The following is a 20,633-nucleotide window of genomic DNA, read 5'->3' on the forward strand; positions in this document are numbered from 1 at the left end:
GATCAATCAATAGATGCCTTTAAACATAGTTTATACTTTATCACACGTCATCGATGGCTTAATATCAAAATAAATGGTTAGTTAAAGTTAAAATAGATGATAAACCAATACCAGTACTATATGTTTCAATAGCTTTTATTATTGTTAAAAAGTCATTAGAACACTATATTTCCTGTCAATGAATAAAACTCCCTACAGAAACCACTTTAGTTAGGCGCCATGTTGGCGTCGGTCTTGATGGAAAGCGATGAATAATTACAGCTCAGAATATAGTTGATTATCGAAGAGAAACCCTGATGGCCCTTACGTGCTCTCTCTCTCTCTCTCTCTCTCTCTCTCTCTATTTCTCTCTCTCCCCCTCGGAAGGAAATGAAATGAAATGGAGTTTAACGTCCTACTTTTCTGCTCCTAACCTGGGCTAATGAAGACGGGCATACGCCATACAGTGTGCTATGAGGGAAATTTTGCCCGGACAGCGGCACTACGGCCTACTCTTATATCGAATTCCAACTGCCATGGGATCTTTTACGTGCACGCCAATGTGTACACGGGACCTCGGTTTTTCGTCCCATCCGAACGACTAGACAGCTTTCCTTGTCAGCCCCTCCGTCCTGCATCACTGACAAGGGAGAACCACGCCGGAAAATCTGGATGAACTTTCTCGGCCAATGCAGGGATCGAACATCCGACCTCCAGGCTAGCGAGCTAGCGTCTTACCCACTTAGCCACGTGATCCCCCCCCCCTCGGAAGGAGAGAAGAATAAGGAGAAGAATGGCCGAGCAGAGTTGTTTCCAGGAAACATGCGAGATAGCAACGACATACATGATGGTTGGCGCTATGTAACGGTCAACATGATTTTATACTGTAGTAGTTGCATGTTTCATATTTAAAATTACCCCCCCCCCTCCACCTTCAATCAACATGATCGGGTTCTCAAATTTCTAACACGAGAGACTATTGTATATTATACATATTTTATCCGTATTGATATTACACATCAATAATACACGAATATGTATATTCACATATAGTAGTATGAATGACGATAAAATCGATCTTTATATCGATTCATTGATTATTTATTGTAGAAAGTGTAAAATTACCAGGTTTACTTCTTATAACCAAATATGTTGAAGTTTACAGATAACAAGAAATTTATCAGGTAAGATATATTATCACATGCTTAATTAACCTGTCTGTGTCTATTACAATCTGGTTAAAACACAGATCCTATTTCGTTTCGTTTTTATAGTTCAAAGTTTCGTTAAACTTGTCTTTACTACACTAGGATCTGGAAGAGTTGTTATCATTGACGTGTTCTGGATGCTGTGAGGAATTGGCCAATGAGGCGGCCTTTTGATACACGAATCTTTGGGTAAACCAATAGCCCAGTTGCTGCAGAAAAGAAGGACGTTGAAGAAACCATGTTTCACTTTTTTTTTTTACTTTCAAGGCAATATTCTAAAAGAACAATGCTCAATCTGATTATAAAACAGACCCTATTTCGTTTCGTTTTTTTATAGTTCAAAATTTTGCTTTATTTATCTTTACTACACTGTGATCTGGAGAAGTTGCTGTGTAACCCGCGTTCTTGGTGTGCACAGAACTGTGGGTATTCTACTAGAAACTTCAACGCTGATTAATTAATCAATGTCGGACATCATAGGGTGAAAAGCCGCTCGTATGACCTATGACGCGACCTTCCACTACAACTGGTCAGATCTCCATATAGTAGTGGCCATCGAAACTATAAAAAACGAAACGAAATATAGATCTGTACTTTAATCAGATTGTATATATTAGGACAGAAAATGGTGTCTATAATATAGCTTTGGTGTGAGGAAATCCATTTGGGGTTTTACATCCTCTTCCGGACTAATGATGTCGGACATTCGCCATGCCGTGCGTAGTCAGTCAGGGCATGTTTTACGTGACAGCGGCGCTATGGCCTATTCGTATAACCATAGGCGTACGGGCTCGATGAATGTTAGGGGGGCAGAACCTGAAATGCCCGAAAATGCCGATTTCATTTCCAACCATCCAGGCATACTGTTGGAACTGCATTCACAAATAATAACCGATGCTCGAAAAATGTCGCACAAAGTAGAGTGGCTCCAGACAAAATGTTTTAATCCATTTGTGGTATTCAATTAAAAGAAAAGTAAAATTAGTGTTTTATTAGATTTCGACCACATTATTTTGCCAAATACATGTATATGAAATAGTATTTTTTTTTTTTCACTTTACCCGTCTGCCCGAAAAGTCACATTGCCTGAAAGTTAGAGGGGGGCAGCTTCCGCCCCACCCCCTCCTTTTTCGTACGCCTATGCATATCAAACTGCCAATGATTGTTGAACGGTTACACATTAGCGTGCACAGAAACGAGAACGCTAGATCGGAGAAGAGACGATCCTGCACATATGACTTCATATGTTGGGTTAGGGCTAGGTTAGGCTTGGCCCAGGGTTAGCGCTAGGAAATATCACAAACTAAATTTCCATCCTCTTATATCAGTGCTTATGTGGAGACTTAACCTCTCCCCCATATTCTTAAACCTAACCCACAATCTACATATGTCGTCATATTTGCTAAAATGCGCAGCACCGTCTCCGGTCCAGCGTTCTCCCGTAAACGAACCCTTGTTGACAGAAAGCGGCGTTGCGATCTGGGCACAGCTCACCAAATATTCCTGGACCGTCACTATTCCTGGGCTGTCACCCACGAAACAAAGGCCAGGGCTATTTTTAGTCCTTCTCCGCCTTTCTCATTTTCCCCTTTTTGCATGGCGATCTTTGTTGATTTTTTGGTATAGAATTGATGAAGAAGGTTGAATATACATTTTCTACCAGGTTTTGCTGAATATTCATGATTTTGAGGCGGAAGGATACAAGAGTTGAGAGGTTGGTTAGGTTGAAATGTACTGCGGAAAATTGCATGTTTAAGTGTCTCTACTTCCAGCTTGTATATCTTAAAATTTTCATGATGAACCTCATACGTGCTTTTGGGCAAGAGGTTGCCACATGTTGTTCCATCTGTGGTAGAAAGCGTTCTAGCCAACGAAAATTTGGGAAAAAGTTGGAGCAGGTCTAAGAGACGAGAATTAACATTAAAGTCAATGGGGAAATCATTGGTGATCTGTGGCCTTCTACTTGCTAGTTTCTCCGTCAAATACCAAGGCACTCGCAAGGTAGATCCCGCCGCACAAATCCCAACCAGTTTACGACCTGAACTTGTTATCTATATAAATGAATTTGTTTTAATTGTAGATTTGTATCCCGGAAGGTTGAGAGATATTGGATGAATTCTAACTTAATAATAACAGTATGTGTTGTTATTATGTTATTGTTGATGTACCATCAGTTAACAGGTGGGTTAATATACACAGTATATAGTATATCTTATACACTTAACAGTTGGGTTAATATATACACAGCAGTATATCTTATACACTTAACAGTTGGGTTAATATACACAGCAGTATATCTTTTACACTTTCATATACACATCATTTTATTTTTTACACGTTATGTATCGTATATATTTGCATACACACACCATTATATCTATTACACGTTCATATACCCAACATTTGATCTTATACAATTTAATATACACAATATTATATCTTATATACTTGCATACACGTTCATATACACAACATTTGATCGTATACAATTTAATATACACAATAATTATTATATCTTATAAACTTGCATACCCGTTCATATACACAACATTATATCTTATATACATTCATAGACACAACACAATATCCTATACACGTTAATATACACAACATTTTATCTTATACACTTAACAGGTAGGTTAATATACACAACATTAGATCTTATACACATGTTAAATCGGATGTATCTTATACACTCTCATATACACAACATTATATCTTATATACTTTCATATACACAACATTATATCTTATACTCTTAACAGGTAGGTTAATATACACAACATTTTATCTTATACACAACACTTTATCTTATACACGTTAATATACACAACATTATATCTTATACACGTTAATATACATAACATTATATCTTATACACGTTGATATACACAACATTATATCTTATACACGTTAATATACACAACATTATATCTTATACACGTTAATATACACAACATTATACCTTATACACGTTAATATACACAGAATTATATCTTATACACTCATATACACAACATTATACCTTATACACGTTAATATACACAGAATTATATCTTATACACTACATTATATCTTATACACGGTCATATACACATTATATCTTATACACTCATATATACAACATTATATCTTATACACATGTTTAATCGGATATATCTTATACACAGAGTTATATATACAGCCTGTGAACATGTGGAGATAACGTATACACTTTAATTGGGGTGCGGTAGGGGTATTCTGTCCGTCAGTTTCTCTGTTTGTTTACATTTCTTGTGCCAGAATATAAAGAATTTGTTAATTCGACTAATCATGAATTAGACACACTGGGTAGAAATTATTGTGTGTAAACAAATCTTGGATTTGGGAAAGAAAAGCAGCTGGGAGAAGAGGGGTGGGGTCAAAAAAACAGGGGATGGGTGGGGAGGGATAGGGACGAACAGATGAGGAGGGGTCAATGGAAAAGGAGCAGTGGTAGCGGAAGATGAACGATGGGGATGAAGGGTGGGTAGGGAGCCCCGGAAAGAAGAGTGGGGTAAGATTCGCTATGATATATGATATCATCGGCATCTATTTGTATTTCAGATAACATCCATACACGACAAACAAAATGTTCAATGGAAGAACGAGCAGATGAACTACCCATATTGTCAAATATTCTCGATTATAAATCCAGGAATAAAATATTGGAACAATTTGGATGGACAGCAACACGACCCCAGAAAAGAGTTATCATAGTTACATACATGCGCAGTGGTTCCTCCTTTACCGGAAGTATAATAGGCGCACACCCGGATGTGATTTATTTTTTTGAACCTCTTCATTCTATGCACAAATATAAAGCCAATTCTAGACGCTCCAGACCATCCATGTTTATTTTAGATAATGCCAGGTAAACTATTTCACTTATTATTTAGGAAGAGGGCCCTTTTCATCGGGGGAGGGGGGGGGGGGTGGCCGAATGGTTAGCACGTACGTGTTGTATCACAAGGTCTGTCATTGAGTGGCGTGGTTTCGAATCCTCGGTTGTATGTGACAAGGAGTAGGCTCGCCTGTCCTCCGGTTTCCTCACCCTGCTAAAGACCCCTACGCGCAATTGAATTATAGAAATAAAATTGAACCATGTGTTATTCCCGAAATTACATAATTTATCTTTACTATATATTTCAGGGACATATCGGATATGGGCTCATCTGAAGAACTAACTCAGCAAATTTTGGAATCGTACCTCAATTGTGATTTTTTGAAACTAGATTTGAAGACCTTACAAGATAGGTTCCCTTTCCTGTATCACCAAACGACTCCGTTTACGGCTTGTAGTCGCAGTAATCCGGGGTTGATGGGCGTTGTCCAGTGTCTAGCAACATTGTATAAACAATGCACACAGTCGAGCGCAACAGCAATAAAAACCATCAGGACATCGATGTACACCATCAGGCAACTTTTGAAAATAGACACAAATCTTAAAGTCATCTATCTTCTCCGTGATCCAAGGGCGACAACTCTATCCCAACTTTACCTAAAGCGCGCGGACCCGCCTCTTAAGTTATACAACAGAACGTCACAGAAACTTTGTAACACGATGTGGTTAGATATCGTCATGGCAACCAAACTAATGAAGCAGCATCCGGATAGAATTATAGGATTGATGTATGAGGATTTAATTCGCGATCCGTATAAAATAGCCAGAAGAATGTTTGAATTTATTGGATTAGAATACGATGACGACGTAACTGATCATATTAAAGCCATTACAAACGGAAAAAGGGACGGAAAATGTGTCACGTGTGTCAGTCGGAAGAACTCGACGAAAACCGCGTTAAGGTGGCGACAGGAGATAAATTATAAAGGTGTGTTAGCTGTGGATGAGAATTGTCAGAAAGTGTACCGAATGACTGGGTATTTACCGGTATCAGGTAGTGACGTACTCCGCGATAGGACTATAGATCTTCGTGTACCACCTAGACTCCCAGTTTTGGCTTAATGTGTTGAAACTGACAGTTCTTGGTGTTGATATGATACGAACAGGTTGATTTAATTAAATTATTTACACTTAATTTGTTTAAAATTGGTAAAAACATGCAATACAAACGTCTGTGTATATTAAAAGTCTCCTTAAAATTGGTAAAAACACAAAATAAAAAGTCCTTGTATATTAAAAAGTCAATTTAAAGCACACTTATAAAATCGCTGTCGTGAGAAGAGAGGGCGGGTCATCTTCTCCCTTTGTCATAATAAAAAGAGATTGATCAGTACGAATATTTGTATCGATTGATCAGTACGAATATTTGTAGTGATTGATTAATACCTATATTTGTGGTGATTGATTAATACCTATATTTGTATCGATTGAGGGGGTTTGGATGGCCGAATGGTTTGCACGTGCGCGCTGTATCATCGATGGGAATTAGGGGACCTGGAGAAAACCCACGAGTTTAGACAAACGACCCTCTCCCTCTCGAATAGATTTGGTGGTACAAACATGTTTTTCTTCAGTAAAAGTTTTTGTGTTGCTGTAGATGTAAAATGTTTCTCACCAGTATTTCGGTCATTTGGTAATTTTATATTACTATGGTTACGAATGCAATGCACGGTAGAAGAATTTGGCCCGAACAGCAGCGATATTATGTTCACAAATGCTCGTCTACGATTTCCAACTGCCATGGTTATTCTTTTACGAACATGCCGGTTTGTAGACGAATGGCCCTCAGTTGCAACAGAGTAAAATAAATATTATATGGAGCCGAATCGGTGTCATATTAGGAGGAAATATTGTGGTAAAATTTCAACAGAGTAAAATAAATATTATATGGAGCCGAATCGGTGTCATATTAGGAGGAAATATCATGGTTAAAATTGCAAAATTATCACAATACAAATGGTCATTTTCGAGATTTTTGGATAAGTGAAAATGCAATGGAGAACATTTGATAGTTTAGAGGTGTAAATTCTCTCTTCGGGTATAACAGACTTCTTTAATATACCGGAACATAAATATACATATATCGTCATACAGTACTGACAGGGCAGTTACTGCATTCAGTAAGAGATCCTAACTAGTGACTGCCTTCAATGTACAAATTTTGTAATATTTAAGGAAAATCAGATAAAAAGATAAAAGTAAATGTAATTAAAACTGACATGTCGATAGATGAACAATGCATAAAAGATTAAACAATATAATAAATCAACAAAAACAATAGATGGGATTAACGTCGTTACCAATGACGGCTTGAAAAGTGGTGACAGGTTGACGACTTGCTAGGAAGTTGACCTTAAAGTGGTGAATTTAAGAAGCATTAATTATATTAGCGATAGCAGATTATCTCACCATTATAGTATCTTATTCTCTAGCATGAATTATTTTATGTCTATTTAGATTACTACTGTTACTAAATGATTTATCACAAACATCACAAGAAAAGGGTTTTTGATCGGTGTGGGTTCTGACATGTGAATGTAGATTACTACTAGTGTTAAATGATTTACAACAAACATCACAAGAAAAGGGCTTTTCTCGGGTATGAGTTCTGGCGTGTATATGTAGATAACTACTAGTGGTAAATGATTTATAACAAACATTACAGGAAAAGGGTTTTTCTTGGGTATGGGTTCTGGCGTGTACATGCAGATAACTATTAGTGGTAAATGATTTACAACAAACATCACAAGTAAACTGTTTTACACCGGTATGGATTCTGGTGTGTTTGTGTAAGTCACTAATAGCGGTAAAAGATTTACTACAAACATCACAAGAATAGGGTTTTTCGCCTGTATGGGATCTAGCGTGTATATTTAGATAACTACTAGTCGTAAATGATTTACAACAAACATCACAAGAATAGGGTTTTTCACCCGTATGGGTTCTGGCGTGTTTCTGTAGATTACTTCTATCGGAAAATGATTTTGTACAAACATCACAAGAATAGGGTTTTTCCCCCGTATGGGTTCTGACGTGTGACTGTAGATGACCACTAGTGATAAATGATTTACTACAAACATCACATTTATATGGCTTCTCACCCGTATGAATCATAATGTGATTATTTAAACTAGTAGAGTCTCTTAGTGATTTACCACAAATATCACATTTATAGTTCTTTTTGGAGACAGAATGCTTTGACATTTTCAGCAGCTTTTCTCCTGATCTTCTTTCTGTAAAAAAAAAATAACATTAATTTAAACGCTATTCATAAACATAGGTATATTTTCCAACTTCAGGGGGGGTTGGATGGCTGAATGGTTAGCGTGCGCGCGCTGTATCATAAAGTCTGTCATTGAGTCGACTGGCGTGGTTTCGAATCCCCGGTTGTACGTGACAAGGAGTAGGGTCGCCTGTCCAACCTCGTGGGTTTTCTCCGGGTCCTCCGGTTTCCTCCCACTGCTAAAGACCCCTACGCGCAAGCGAATTATTGAAATAAAATTAAACCATATGTTAGTCCCGAAATGACCTAGTTTGTGTCGAGTGGACGTTAAACCCCATTTCTCTCTCTCTCTCTCTTTTCCAACTTCAGGTAAAATATCAGGTCCCGTGTACAAATTGGCACGCACGTAAAAGATCCCTTGGCAGTTGGAATTCGATATAAGAGTAGACCATAGCGCCGCTGCCCGGGCAAAATTTCCCTCATAGCACACTGTATGGCCTATGCCCGTCTTCATTAGCCCAGTTCAAGAGCAGAACAGTAGGACGTTAAACCCCATTTCATTTCATTTCTATAGCCATTAAAAGGCTACAAACAACTAACATGAATTCTTATCTCTTACATTTTCCCAAATTTTATTTGGGTTGAATGTTTTTTTACTACATATGGAGCAGCATGTGGCAAGGTCTTGCCCATAAAGTATAGATGAAGTATGAAGTTAACAAGGTAAATATTGAGATACACAAACTGTAACTTAAACATACATTATGCAAGAGCTAATTCTGCCTATTGCAGGTCTTTTTTTAGGTCTAAAATGTTATCTAAATTATCAATTAGACATTAATTAACTTATCCGTACCATAATCAACTCTCTATGACATTGCTAGCCTGCGATCTTAAGTGGATTATGACCCGATTTACTGCATAACTTCCCATCACGATTTAATCAATAAATGGATAATCGAGACTATGCTTTTTATCGTACTGACTTTAGTAATGATGATCGAGGCTAGGCGGAAATTTCAATCGCTTAATTCTCGGTTCGTAGTGAATCAATTTGACTGAAATTTTCAGCAATTTGCCTTTACATTATCTAGTATCTAACTATTATAGTGAGAACTGCCAACTCGTTATCTAATCTTCCATAATGTATCTTCAAGAGAGAGAGAGAGAAATGGGGTTTAATGTCCACTCGACACAAACCAGGTCATTTCGGAACTAACACATGGTTCAATTTTATTTCCATAATTCGCTTGCGCGTAGGGGTCTTTATTAGTGGGAGGAAAACGGAGGACCTGGAGAAAACCCACGAAGTTGGACAGGCGACCCTACTCCTTGTCACGTACAACCGGAAATTCAAAACCACGCCAGCTGACTCAATGACAGACTTTATGATACAGCACGCATGTGCTAACCATTCAGCCATCCAACCCCCCATGTATCTTCAAAGGACAATATTGGTGTCAGTCATTATCACATATGTGATAGAAGTTGTTAAACATGTTCCAAATATAATTTTAACAAATAAGGTAAAAATTATGACCTATAGATGGAGAAAGAGAGAGAAATGGGGTTTAACATTCACTCGACACACACTAGGTCATTTTGGGACTAACACATGGTTCAATTTTATTTCATCAATTCACTTGTGTGTAAGGTTCTCTAGCAGTAGGAGGAAACCTGGATGGCCCTGGAGAAAACCCATGAGGTTGGAAGGCAACCCTACTCCTTGTCATGTACAACTGGGGAGTTGAAACCACCCCAGTTGACTCACTGACAAATCTTATGATACAACATGTCAGTGCTAACCATTCGGTCACTCAACACCTTGCTTTTATTGCACAATCAGTGAATATAACATTAGTTTTCATTGGATAGTTAATTTTTCTCACCCAATCATTATTAAGTTTAAGAAAAAATACAATAAATGAACAGTTGATTGAGCTTGGGCTTTTGTTTGTTATTAATGTCGATGCCAAGAATGATTATTCTGCACTTTTATTCGCTACCAGTACTGGTTCACTATCGGGCATAATGCATTAATTACTGAAAATTTTATTTAAACACTTCAATGCATGAAATACAGAGTATATTTTGAGAAAATATTTGTTAAAGATTCATTTAGATGAAACATATCATGTTAATCAAGTTACGGTATATTACCTTTCACAGTAAGCCTCTGTAAATCTCATGAGTTGTTACCTTTAACAGTAATAAATCCAGCTATAAAGTCTCTTGTTGTGAAGATGTTTATTTAGCAACTGACCTCAGAATAGTTTACCTCCAGCTATAAAGTCACTTGAAATCTCTTGAGTTGTTAGCTTGTAAACATCAGTTTCATCCTTTACATCACTACTACAGGACCAATACTGAACCTGAATAAAGTAAATAATTAATATTAATTGATAATGTTCATCAAGTGACATAAATTATCAACCATAAAACTTATAATCCTATCTATAGAATATGATTAAGTTATACATGTATTTATAGCTGCAATTTTTAGCCGAGATAAGTCTTATCTACGGCTGCAATTGATACACTATTTGACTCTTTGAGCAAGTAAAATTAGGTTCAGTTACAAAATTTTCAACACATATCATCATAGTTTGCATGGAAATAAGATACATGTATTATGTTACAAATAGTGAAGAGTGGAACACAGAAATCTTAATCTTATCATACCGAACAGATTTTCTGTATTTTCGAGTGATATAATTATCACGTGATTCTGGTACATGGCCATTTTAACTGAACAAAAATTTCGCGTAGCAGTTGGGTTAAATCAAATCATATAATTATGCGGTAAGGTTTCACCTTTATTTCAATGAGAATTGGTTTATTACATGTTAATTAAGCTATGTACAGTACAGTTTGGGGTCAGTGTAATTGGAAATTAAGGGAGTTATAGGCCAGCAACTTTTTTGTAGTCAAATGACTACAAAACTTGCGCAAAGGAAGGCCTTAGGACGGTCCACTACTGTGGCTGGAGTAAGACGGAAGACATCATTAGTGGCACCATTTCTAATGTATTTATAGCACGGCATTCATGAGTTAACAGGTTTAACCAGAGGCCATAGGCTGAGGGGTTAAACCTGTTAATGAATGAAGCGTGGTATAAATGACTTGTAACATTGACAACTGCTCAACATCATGCTTGTTATTGCACAGAAAACCCACCCACTTCTCTATGTGATTTCTACTAAAACTAGTGTAAACCAGCAAAAGTGTGCAATAAGATTGAACATATCTAGTTATTGCACGGTTAAAAGTTCCACCCAATCTACTAGAGGGAAAACAATCTGCTTATTCAACGTAAAGAACAAAGGAAAAGGCGCTATTGCACTTTCGTACCTCTACCAGTTCCCGTGGTCGTAGGAACTTGAAATTTTCAGAGGATGTTAAGGGGGGCTAGCAATGACCACACATCAAATTTCAGCCAAATCGATAAATAACTTTTTATTTTACCGACCTTTTAATTTCTAACGAGAGAGAACTTCATCCGTTTGACGCCATTTGCTTTGTTTACTAATTAGACTTGAATAACAAGACACTAAGACGGAAACCGACTCGAATAACAAGACACTTAGACGGAAACCGACACACTGCACTAGCTGCCTAACACTGCAGTTCATAAAAATTAATATAATTTTCGTATACTTTAATTTTTGCGCGAAGCCACCATTTTCTATATGGATTGGCCTTTAGGTGTAAATATTGCCGTGACCTTGATTTTGACCTTGAGGCCAAACTTCCCATCCATATCGGGGCCTTTGCGTTTATGCTTGCCGTGGCCTTATTTCTTACTGTATTATCAAAGTTAATGTTCGAGGTGAAAGCAGAGATGACGTCCTTCAGAAAAGATCATTGGGTCAAAGTCGTAGGTCAAGGTCATGTTACAGAAAACTAAACTCAAACTTTTCAAAGTCATTTTTGGGACATTTGACCTTGACTTACGACCTTGACCCCGTAACCATTTTCGAAGGCTATCACATTGGCTTGAATCATGAACGTTTAACTTGGTCCTGTCGCACACTGCTCGGTCAGAAAACGGTCAAACGCAGAGGGTCCGTGTCCGAAAGGAAGTCAATGGGCGTGGTCAATGTGAAAGGTCATGGTGACCTCCACTAGTCACCGTTAACCATCCGTAACCTTGACTCTGACCTTGAGTCCAAACGTCCCATCCATCTCGGGCCCTTTGCGTTTATGCTTGCCGTGGCCTTATTTCTAACTGTATTATCAAAGTTAATGTTCGAGGTGAAAGCAGAGACGACGTCCTCCAGAAAAGGTAATTGGGTCAAAGTCGTAGGTCAAGGTCATCTTACAGAAAACTAAACTCGGACTTTTCAAAGTCAGTTTTGGGACATTTGACCTTGACTTACGACCTTGACCTCGTAACCATTTTCGAAGGCTATCACCTTGGCTTGAACCATCGACGTTTACTTTGGTCCTGTCGCACACTGTTCGGTCAGAAAAGGGTCAAACGCAAAGGGCCCGTGTCCGAAAGGAAGTCAATGGGCGTGGTCAATGTGAAAGTTCGTGGTGACCTCCACTAGTCACCTTTAATCATCCGTGACCTTGACTTTGACCTTGAGTCCAAACTTCCCATCCATCTCGGGCCCTTTTCGTTTATGCTTGCCGTGACCCTATTTCTTACTGTATTATCAAAGTTAATGCTTGAGGTCAAAGCAGAGACAACGTCTTTCAGAAAAGTTAAAAAGGTCAAAGTCGTAGGTCAAGGTCATGTTACAGAAAACTAAAACTAAACTCGGACTTTTCAAAGTCAGTTTTGGGACATTTGACCTTGACTTACGACCTTGACCTCGTAACCATTTTCGAAGGCTATCAACTTGGCTTGAATCATGGGCGTTTAATTTGGTCCTGTCGCACACTGCTCGGTCAGAAAACGGTCAAACGCAGAGGGGCCCGTGCCCGAAAGGAAGTCAATAGGCGTGGTCAATGTGAAAGTTCGTGGTGACCTCCACTAGTCACCTTTAACCATCCGTGACCTCGACTTCGACCTTGAGTCCAAACTTCCCATCCATCTCGGGCCCTTTTCGTTTATGCTTGCCGTGACCCTATTTCTTACTGTATTATCAAAGTTAATGCTTGAGGTGAAAGCAGAGACAACGTCCTTCAGAAAAGATAAATGGGTCAAAGTCATAGGTCAAGGTCATGTTACAGAAAACTGAACTCAAACTTTTCAAAGTCAGTTTTGGGACATTTGACCTTGACTTACGACCTTGATCCCATAACCATTTTCAAAGCCCATAATCTTGGCTTGAACTATCGACGTTTACCCTGGCCCTGTCGCACACTGCTCGGTCAGAAAACGGTCAAACGCAGAGGGGCCCGTGTCCGAAAGGAAGTCAAAGGGCGTGGTCAATGTGAAAGTTCGTGCTGACCTCCACTAGTCACCTTTAACCATCCGTGACCTTGACTTCGACCTTGAGTCCAAACTTCCCATCAATCTCGGGCCCTTTTCGTTTATGCTTGCCGTGACCCTATTTCTTACTGTATTATCAAAGTTAATGCTTGAGGTGAAAGCAAAGACAACGTCCCTCAGAAAAGATAATTGGGTCAAAGTCGTAGGTCAAGGTCATGTTATAGAAAACTGAACTCAAACTTTTCAAGGTCAGTTTTGGGACATTTGACCTTGACTTACGAGCTTGACCCGTAACCATTTTCAAAGCCCATCATCTTGGCTTGAACCATTGACGTTTACCCTGGCCCTGTCCCAAAAATGACTTTGAAAAGTTTGAGTTTAGTTTTCTGTAACATGACCTTGACCTACGACTTTGACCCAATTATCTTTTCTGAATGACGCCGTCTCTGCTTTCACCTCGAACATTAACTTTGATAATACAGTAAGAAATAAGGTCACGGCACGCATAAACGCAAAGGGCCCGAGATGGATGGGAAGTTCGGACACTAGGTCAGGGTCAAGGTCACGGATGGTTAACGGTGACTAGTGGAGGTCACCACGACCTTTCACATTGACCACGCCCATTGACTTCCTTTCGGACACGGCCCCTCTGCGTTTGACCCTTTTCTGACCGAGCAGTGTGTGACAGAACCAAGGTAAACGTCCATGATTCAAGCCAAGATGATAGCCTTCGAAAACGGTTACGGGGTCAAGGTCGTAAGTCAAGGTCAAATGTTCAAAAAATGACTTTGAAAAGTTTGAGTTTAGTTTTCTGTATTATGACCTTGACCTACGACTTTGACCCAATTATCTTTTCTGAAGGACGTCGTCTCTGCTTTCACCTCGAACATTAACTTTGAAAATACAGTAAGAAATAAGGCCACGGCAATCATAAACGCAAAGGCCCTGATATGGATGGGAAGTTAAGACTCAAGGTCAAAATCAAGGTCACGGCAATGTTTACACCTAAAGGCCAATCCACTGATCAACACCAAATAGTATTTTATAGAACATGGTGGCTTCGCGCAAAAATTAAAGTATACGAAAATTATATTAATTTTTATGAACTGCAGAGATAGGCAGCTAGTGCAGTGTGTCGGTTTCCGTCTTAGTGTCTTGTTATTCGAGTCTAAATAGTAAACAAAGCAAATGGCGTCAAACAGATGAAGTTCTCTCTCGTTAGAAATTAAAAGGTCAGTAAAATAAAAAGTTATTGATCGATTCGGCTGAAATTTGGTGTGTGGTCATTGCTAGTCCCCCTTAACATCCTCTAATAATTTCAAGTTCCTACGACCACGGGAACTGGTAGAGGTACGAAAGTGCAATAGCGCCGGAAATTTCCCATCCAACAAATGCGAAATGGGGTTTGTTCTGCAGTCAATGACCAGGTTTTGTGGTCCAATTATTACCTTGCGGTGTCTTAAATCATTAATTGTTGTTTCTTCGTATTTAATTAAACATTAAAAATAAATATCAATAATCTACAATGAACTTATACACCGGTACTGTATATCAAATCAACAACTAGATGTACGTCTAATCTGCCGGAATCAGATATCCGCCATTTTGTAAGCAATGATAAAGTTAAAAATATGACGTGGACCGTCTCCTACCCGAGTAACTCATATCTTAATCTTATACGCTATTATACGATAAGGTTAGTAACAGTTTTCTTGTCCTCTGTTTTATTCATTTGTGCCAACCCTTTACGTCAATATTGGTTCTTATTGTTCTCTCAATTACGCTTCACATCAGGATACTCTACAGGCACTACTCGTCATCCAAGAGAGAGAGGGAAATGGGGTTTAACGTGCACTCTATACAAACTAGGTCATTTCGGGATTAATACATGGTTCAATTCTATTACAATAATTTGCATGCGCGTTTTAGTGGTCCTTAGCAGTGGGTGGAAACCGGGGGGGAGGGCGGAGAAAACCCACGAGGTTGGATAGGTGACTATACTCCTTGTCAAGTACAATCGGGGAATCGAAACCACGCCAATTGACACAATAACAGACCTTTTGATACAGCGCGCACATGCTAACCATTCGACCATCCATCCCCACCTTCAAATAAAGGAACAAGCAATTCGATACATCCATCGCCCTCCAATAGCTTTCTATTGTACATAAAATAGAAATGCATGGCGTTCGGTCACGGCAAATTGCCACAGTAGTCAGCTAATATTCTCGGTTGCTGTGATTCTTTATTATTCTTTGGGTAAGGGGGTGTGGTGGAGGTTGCCCGAATGGTTAAGTTTTGTCATTGAGTCAACTGGCATGGTTTCGATTACCAACTTGTACGTCACAAGGAATGGATTCGCCGTCTAAACTCGTGGATTTTCTCCTGCTCCCCTGGTTTCCACCATAGCTAACGACATTATGTGCAATCGAATTATAGTGTGTCTGTTTCTCTCTCTCCCTCGACTGTTTTGAGTTTGAAATGGCCCACTGACAATAATTGGCTTTGGCTGTTTATTCTATAATAAAGGCCCAGCATACGAAAAAGTACGTTTTCCAAGTTGCAATATGTAATTGAATAGCTGGAGATTTTAGAAAATCTTTTGTCTTAGAACTGAGATTTCTACTGCATGTAGTTGAGATTTTACAATATTTTTTTTTTTAACATAAGATGTGGATTAAAAATATTTATTTAATTTTATTTTCTTGGAGTATGGAGGCGGTCGTTGTGTTGTCGGGTAGTTGTTGTAGTTGTAGTGCAAGAGAAGGGTATGGGTGTCATTATGTCCGTTGATTTTTGTCATGGCGGCGAGCAATATTTTCCATTTCTTATGTTTATAACATTTATTTCTTTGAGTTAAAGGTAAACGAAATGGGGTTTAACGTCCGACTGGGCTAATGAAGACAGGAATACGCCATATCGTGTCCTATAGATAAGGGAAATTCTGCCCGAGACCAGCGCCAATCCAGCTGCCAAGAATTATTTTACGTCTCATCCGAATGAGTATACGTTGTCCTGCACCAGTGACAAGGGGGAACCACGCCGGTGGATTTCGGTGGATTTTCAGTATGATGCACATGGAAAGGTCATCTATATCTACAACTTGGTACCAAAAAACCTTCTAAAGCAATTTGTGGTGGGTCTGTCAGTATTTTGACCAGACCAATACTCCAATAGACTATCGCGAGACTAGATTCACGCATATTACTGTTATAGAAGTCTTCCATGTGAGCTATTGCGGGACATTTTGGCTGGTTTTCGGGACACGGGACTTGGAAACATTTTGCGGGACGGGTGGTCACCCTAAGTTCATTACCGATTTTACCGGGTCAGTAGAGGCTACTGTATGTTATGGAATGTTGGCTGTACATCTGCAGGTACAAACGACGGAGCCGTGACTTTCCTAAAAATGTTTTGTTCATCAATGTTTTGTTAATTGTTTTTCTTTCATGTGCTTCATGATGAAATAATAACATGGTTAAGTACACAACACCTTAGTATTTCAAAGAAAACAAATGTATTAAAACAAACACAACTATCAATTTATTAAAAGAACAATATCAATTTTATTAAAACAACAGTTTTTTTATTTCAAAATCAGATTGGTCCGAGTGGTCTTCTAATCTTGGTCCGAGTGGTATTCAAAGAAAACAATTGTATTAAAATAAATACAACTATCACTTTATTTGTTGGGATGAGTGATCTTTGAATATCTGGGCCGGATTGTCTTTGAAATGGGTTTTCTGGATACCGTCATTATTGTTTGTGTATCTTATGTATGAAGATAACAGGTCATTGTTGTTTGTGTAACTCATAAATGAAGATGGCAGGTCTTTCTTGTTTGGGTGAGTGTACATTATATTCCATAATTTAAATTAGAAATATAAATGTAAAACAGTTTATGTCCTGAATCGACAATTGTAGATCAAAACACTAAGTATACTTCGAGAATTTTGATAAGTATTTCTTCTGCTTCCATTTAATAAAATTGAGAAGGTTTAATTACTCTTTATGTGTATAACGGATGTGAAACGGAGTAGAATCGCATTACGAAACAGTATACTAATTATTGGATATGGCGGCCATATAGGGCGGAGACCTCTATTCTCAAAGTAGAGAGGATAATAGCTCTGTGTGTGCAGAATGGACATTATATAAACATTTGTGTCCCGATGTATTAAGAGTAGGGGCCACAGTGGCTCAGTGAATAGTCTTACTGTCGGCTCCCTATCTTAATTTTTTGAAACTAGCCCGTTTACGGCTTGTAGTTGCAGTAATCCGGGGTTGACGGGCGTTGTCCAGTGTCTAGCAACATTGTATAAACAATGCGCACAGTCGAGCGCAACAGCAATAAAAACCACCAGGACATCGATGTACACCATCAGGCAACTTTTAAAAATAGACACAAACCTTAAAGTCATCTATCTGCTCCGTGATCCAAGGGCGACAACTCTATCCCAACTTTACGGAGGCAGACCACCATTAATTTCCCCATTGACTTCAATGTTAATTCTGGCCTCTTTGCCCACCTCCAACTTTTCCCCAAATTTCCGTTGGGCTGAATGCTTTTCACTACAGACAGAGGAACAAATGGTCATGTCTTTGCACTAAAATTTGTATGAGGTTGACCACTAAAATTTTGAGATACACAAACTTGAAGAAGCATACTAAAAACATGTAACTAGTTGCCGTACATATCGCCGTAGTTAATCTGATAGCCCTCTTATCCTTCCGCCTCAAAATCATAAATATTTACCAAGACCTGGCAGAAAATGTTAATTCAAACCCTCTTCGTCCATTCTAGACCAAAAAATCAACAAAAATGGGCATGCAAAAGGGGAGAAAAGAGAGAGAGAATTGCTATAAATAGACGAACTACAATTCGTGGGTACCGAGATGGTGAAATTTAATGGTGGTCTGCCTCCTATTACATTTAAAGCGCGCGGACCCTCCTCTTACAACAGAACGTCACAGAAACTTTGTTACACGAGGTGGTTAGATATCGTCATGGCAACCAAACTAATGAAGCAGCATCCGGATAGAATTATAGGATTGATGTATGAGGATTTAATTCGCGATCCGTATAAAATAGCCAGAAGAATGTTTGAATTTATCGGATAAGAATACGATGACGACGTAACTGATCATATTAAAGCCATTACAAACGGAAAAAGGGACGGCAAATGTGTCACGTGTGTCAGTCGGAAGAACTCGACGAAAACCGCGTTACGTTGGCGACAGGAGATAAATCATAAAGGTGTGTTAGCCGTGGATGAGAATTGTCAGAAAGTAGCTAGTGTACCGAATGACAGGGTATTTACCGGTTCTTTAAATGACATCTTGTGTTGTGTTTTGTTATGAATATTTACCGGTATCAGGAGGAAATGACATATCCGAGATAGGACTATAGATCTTCGTGTACCACCCAGACTCCCTGTTTTGGGATAATGTGTTGAAACTGACAATATCTGTGTTATTTTATTAGGGAAATATATTGATTGATTGATCAGTACCAATATAATCGTATCGATTGACCAGTACCAATATTTGTTGTGATTGATTAATACTTATATTTGTATTGATTGATTGGATGGCCGAACGGTTAGCACGTGCCCGCTGTATCATGAGGCTTGTCATTGAGTCAACTGGGAAGCAATCGGGGGACCCGGAGAAAATCCACGAGTTTAAACAAACGACCCTACGCCTTTCACGTACAAGTGGGGATCGACCCCCCCCCCCCCCCAAAAAAAAAAAAAATCCAGTTAGAACCTATGACGCTCTGTTTCGTATATATACCTGAAGCAATGGCCCCAGAAATTGAGACTGAAAACTTGAGTCTTTGACGGAGCGTGTCCATTCTCACCGTCCAATCAAATCTCTCCTGAGTAAAATAAGGGGAATTTTCATGACTTAACGGGGTTGGACTCTTTAAAAAAAAAAATATTCCAGTGTTTGTTGGTGCTGATTTCAAGAATTTTTTTTACCCTTGGATGCATTGATACTCACATCGGTAAATTTAGCCGCGTTTATAACCAGACAATTTACGTTAACATAGAGCACTGGTTAATTCGGATTGATTTTATTACGTAGTAATGTACTGGACCCTGTTTCTCGAAATCTTAACTAAAGATAAAATCAAAATTTTAGTAGATACTTAAATTTTGATTGGCTAAGCACTAAAATCAATCTAATATTATCCAATCAAATTACTAAAATTTAGTAGATACTTCAATTTGGATTGGCTAAGCACTCAAATCAATCTAATATTATCCAATCAAATTACTAAAATTTAGATTTTATCTTAGTTAAAGTTTCGTGAAAGAGGCTCCTGGTTGTTGATCGGACTGTTAACCAGTCATAATTTGGGACAGAAATTTGCGCTGAGTATGGAAATGTTTGAGTGGGATTAGGTCTAATCAAACGGAATACTGCGAGGAGTTTGTTTCGTAAGAAATTCAATCAATCAAATGGGCCCTTAATATTTGTTCTAATATAGACCGGCATCACGGTGGTTAAGTGGGTAAGACGCTGGCTCTCTAGGCTGGAGGTCGGGTGTGCGATCCCTGCATTGGCCGAGAAAGTTCATCCAGATTTTCCGGCTTGATTCACCCTTGTCAGTGATGCAGGACGGAGGGCCTGACAAGGACAGCGGTCTAGTCGTTCGGATGGAAGGAAAAACCGAGGTCCCGTGTAGGCCTACACATTGGCGTACACGTAAAAGCTCCCATGACAGTTGGAATTCGATATAAGAGTAGACAGTAGTACCGCTGTTCGGGCAAAATTTCCCTCATAGAACACCGTATAGCGTATGCCCGTCTTCAATAGCCCGGTTCGGAGCAGAACAGTAGGACGTTAAACTCCATTTCATTTCATTTCATTTATTTCTAATATTAGACCACCATCGCATGACCGATCAAT

At 38.8% G+C, this 20,633-nt stretch overlaps 1 protein-coding gene across 1 annotated transcript; it reads left to right on the plus strand.

Annotated features, from left to right (window-relative positions):
• The first annotated feature begins 1,108 nt into the window (after positions 1 to 1,108).
• Positions 1,109 to 6,403, plus strand: LOC126822596 (carbohydrate sulfotransferase 4). Its single transcript, XM_050551565.2, has 4 exons — positions 1,109 to 1,163; positions 3,268 to 3,368; positions 4,773 to 5,079; positions 5,358 to 6,403. Exons 1-4 carry the CDS (start codon positions 1,129 to 1,131, stop codon positions 6,169 to 6,171), a joined length of 1,257 nt encoding a protein of 418 aa, XP_050407522.2. The 5' UTR covers positions 1,109 to 1,128; the 3' UTR covers positions 6,172 to 6,403.
• Positions 6,404 to 20,633: the final 14,230 nt, after the last annotated feature.

Source organism: Patella vulgata, chromosome 5 (assembly GCF_932274485.2).
Source record: "Patella vulgata chromosome 5, xgPatVulg1.2, whole genome shotgun sequence".
NCBI lineage: Eukaryota > Metazoa > Mollusca > Gastropoda > Patellidae > Patella > Patella vulgata.

Excerpts from the sequence above, each read along its gene's own strand:
- LOC126822596 (XM_050551565.2), top strand. The coding sequence starts at position 1,129 with ATGTTGAAGTTTACAGATAACAAGAAATTTATCAG. Across the intron at positions 1,164-3,267 it reads GATAACAAGAAATTTATCAG|ATTTGTATCCCGGAAGGTTG; the intron begins GTAAGATATATT and ends TTTTAATTGTAG. Across the intron at positions 3,369-4,772 it reads GATGTACCATCAGTTAACAG|ATAACATCCATACACGACAA; the intron begins GTGGGTTAATAT and ends TTTGTATTTCAG.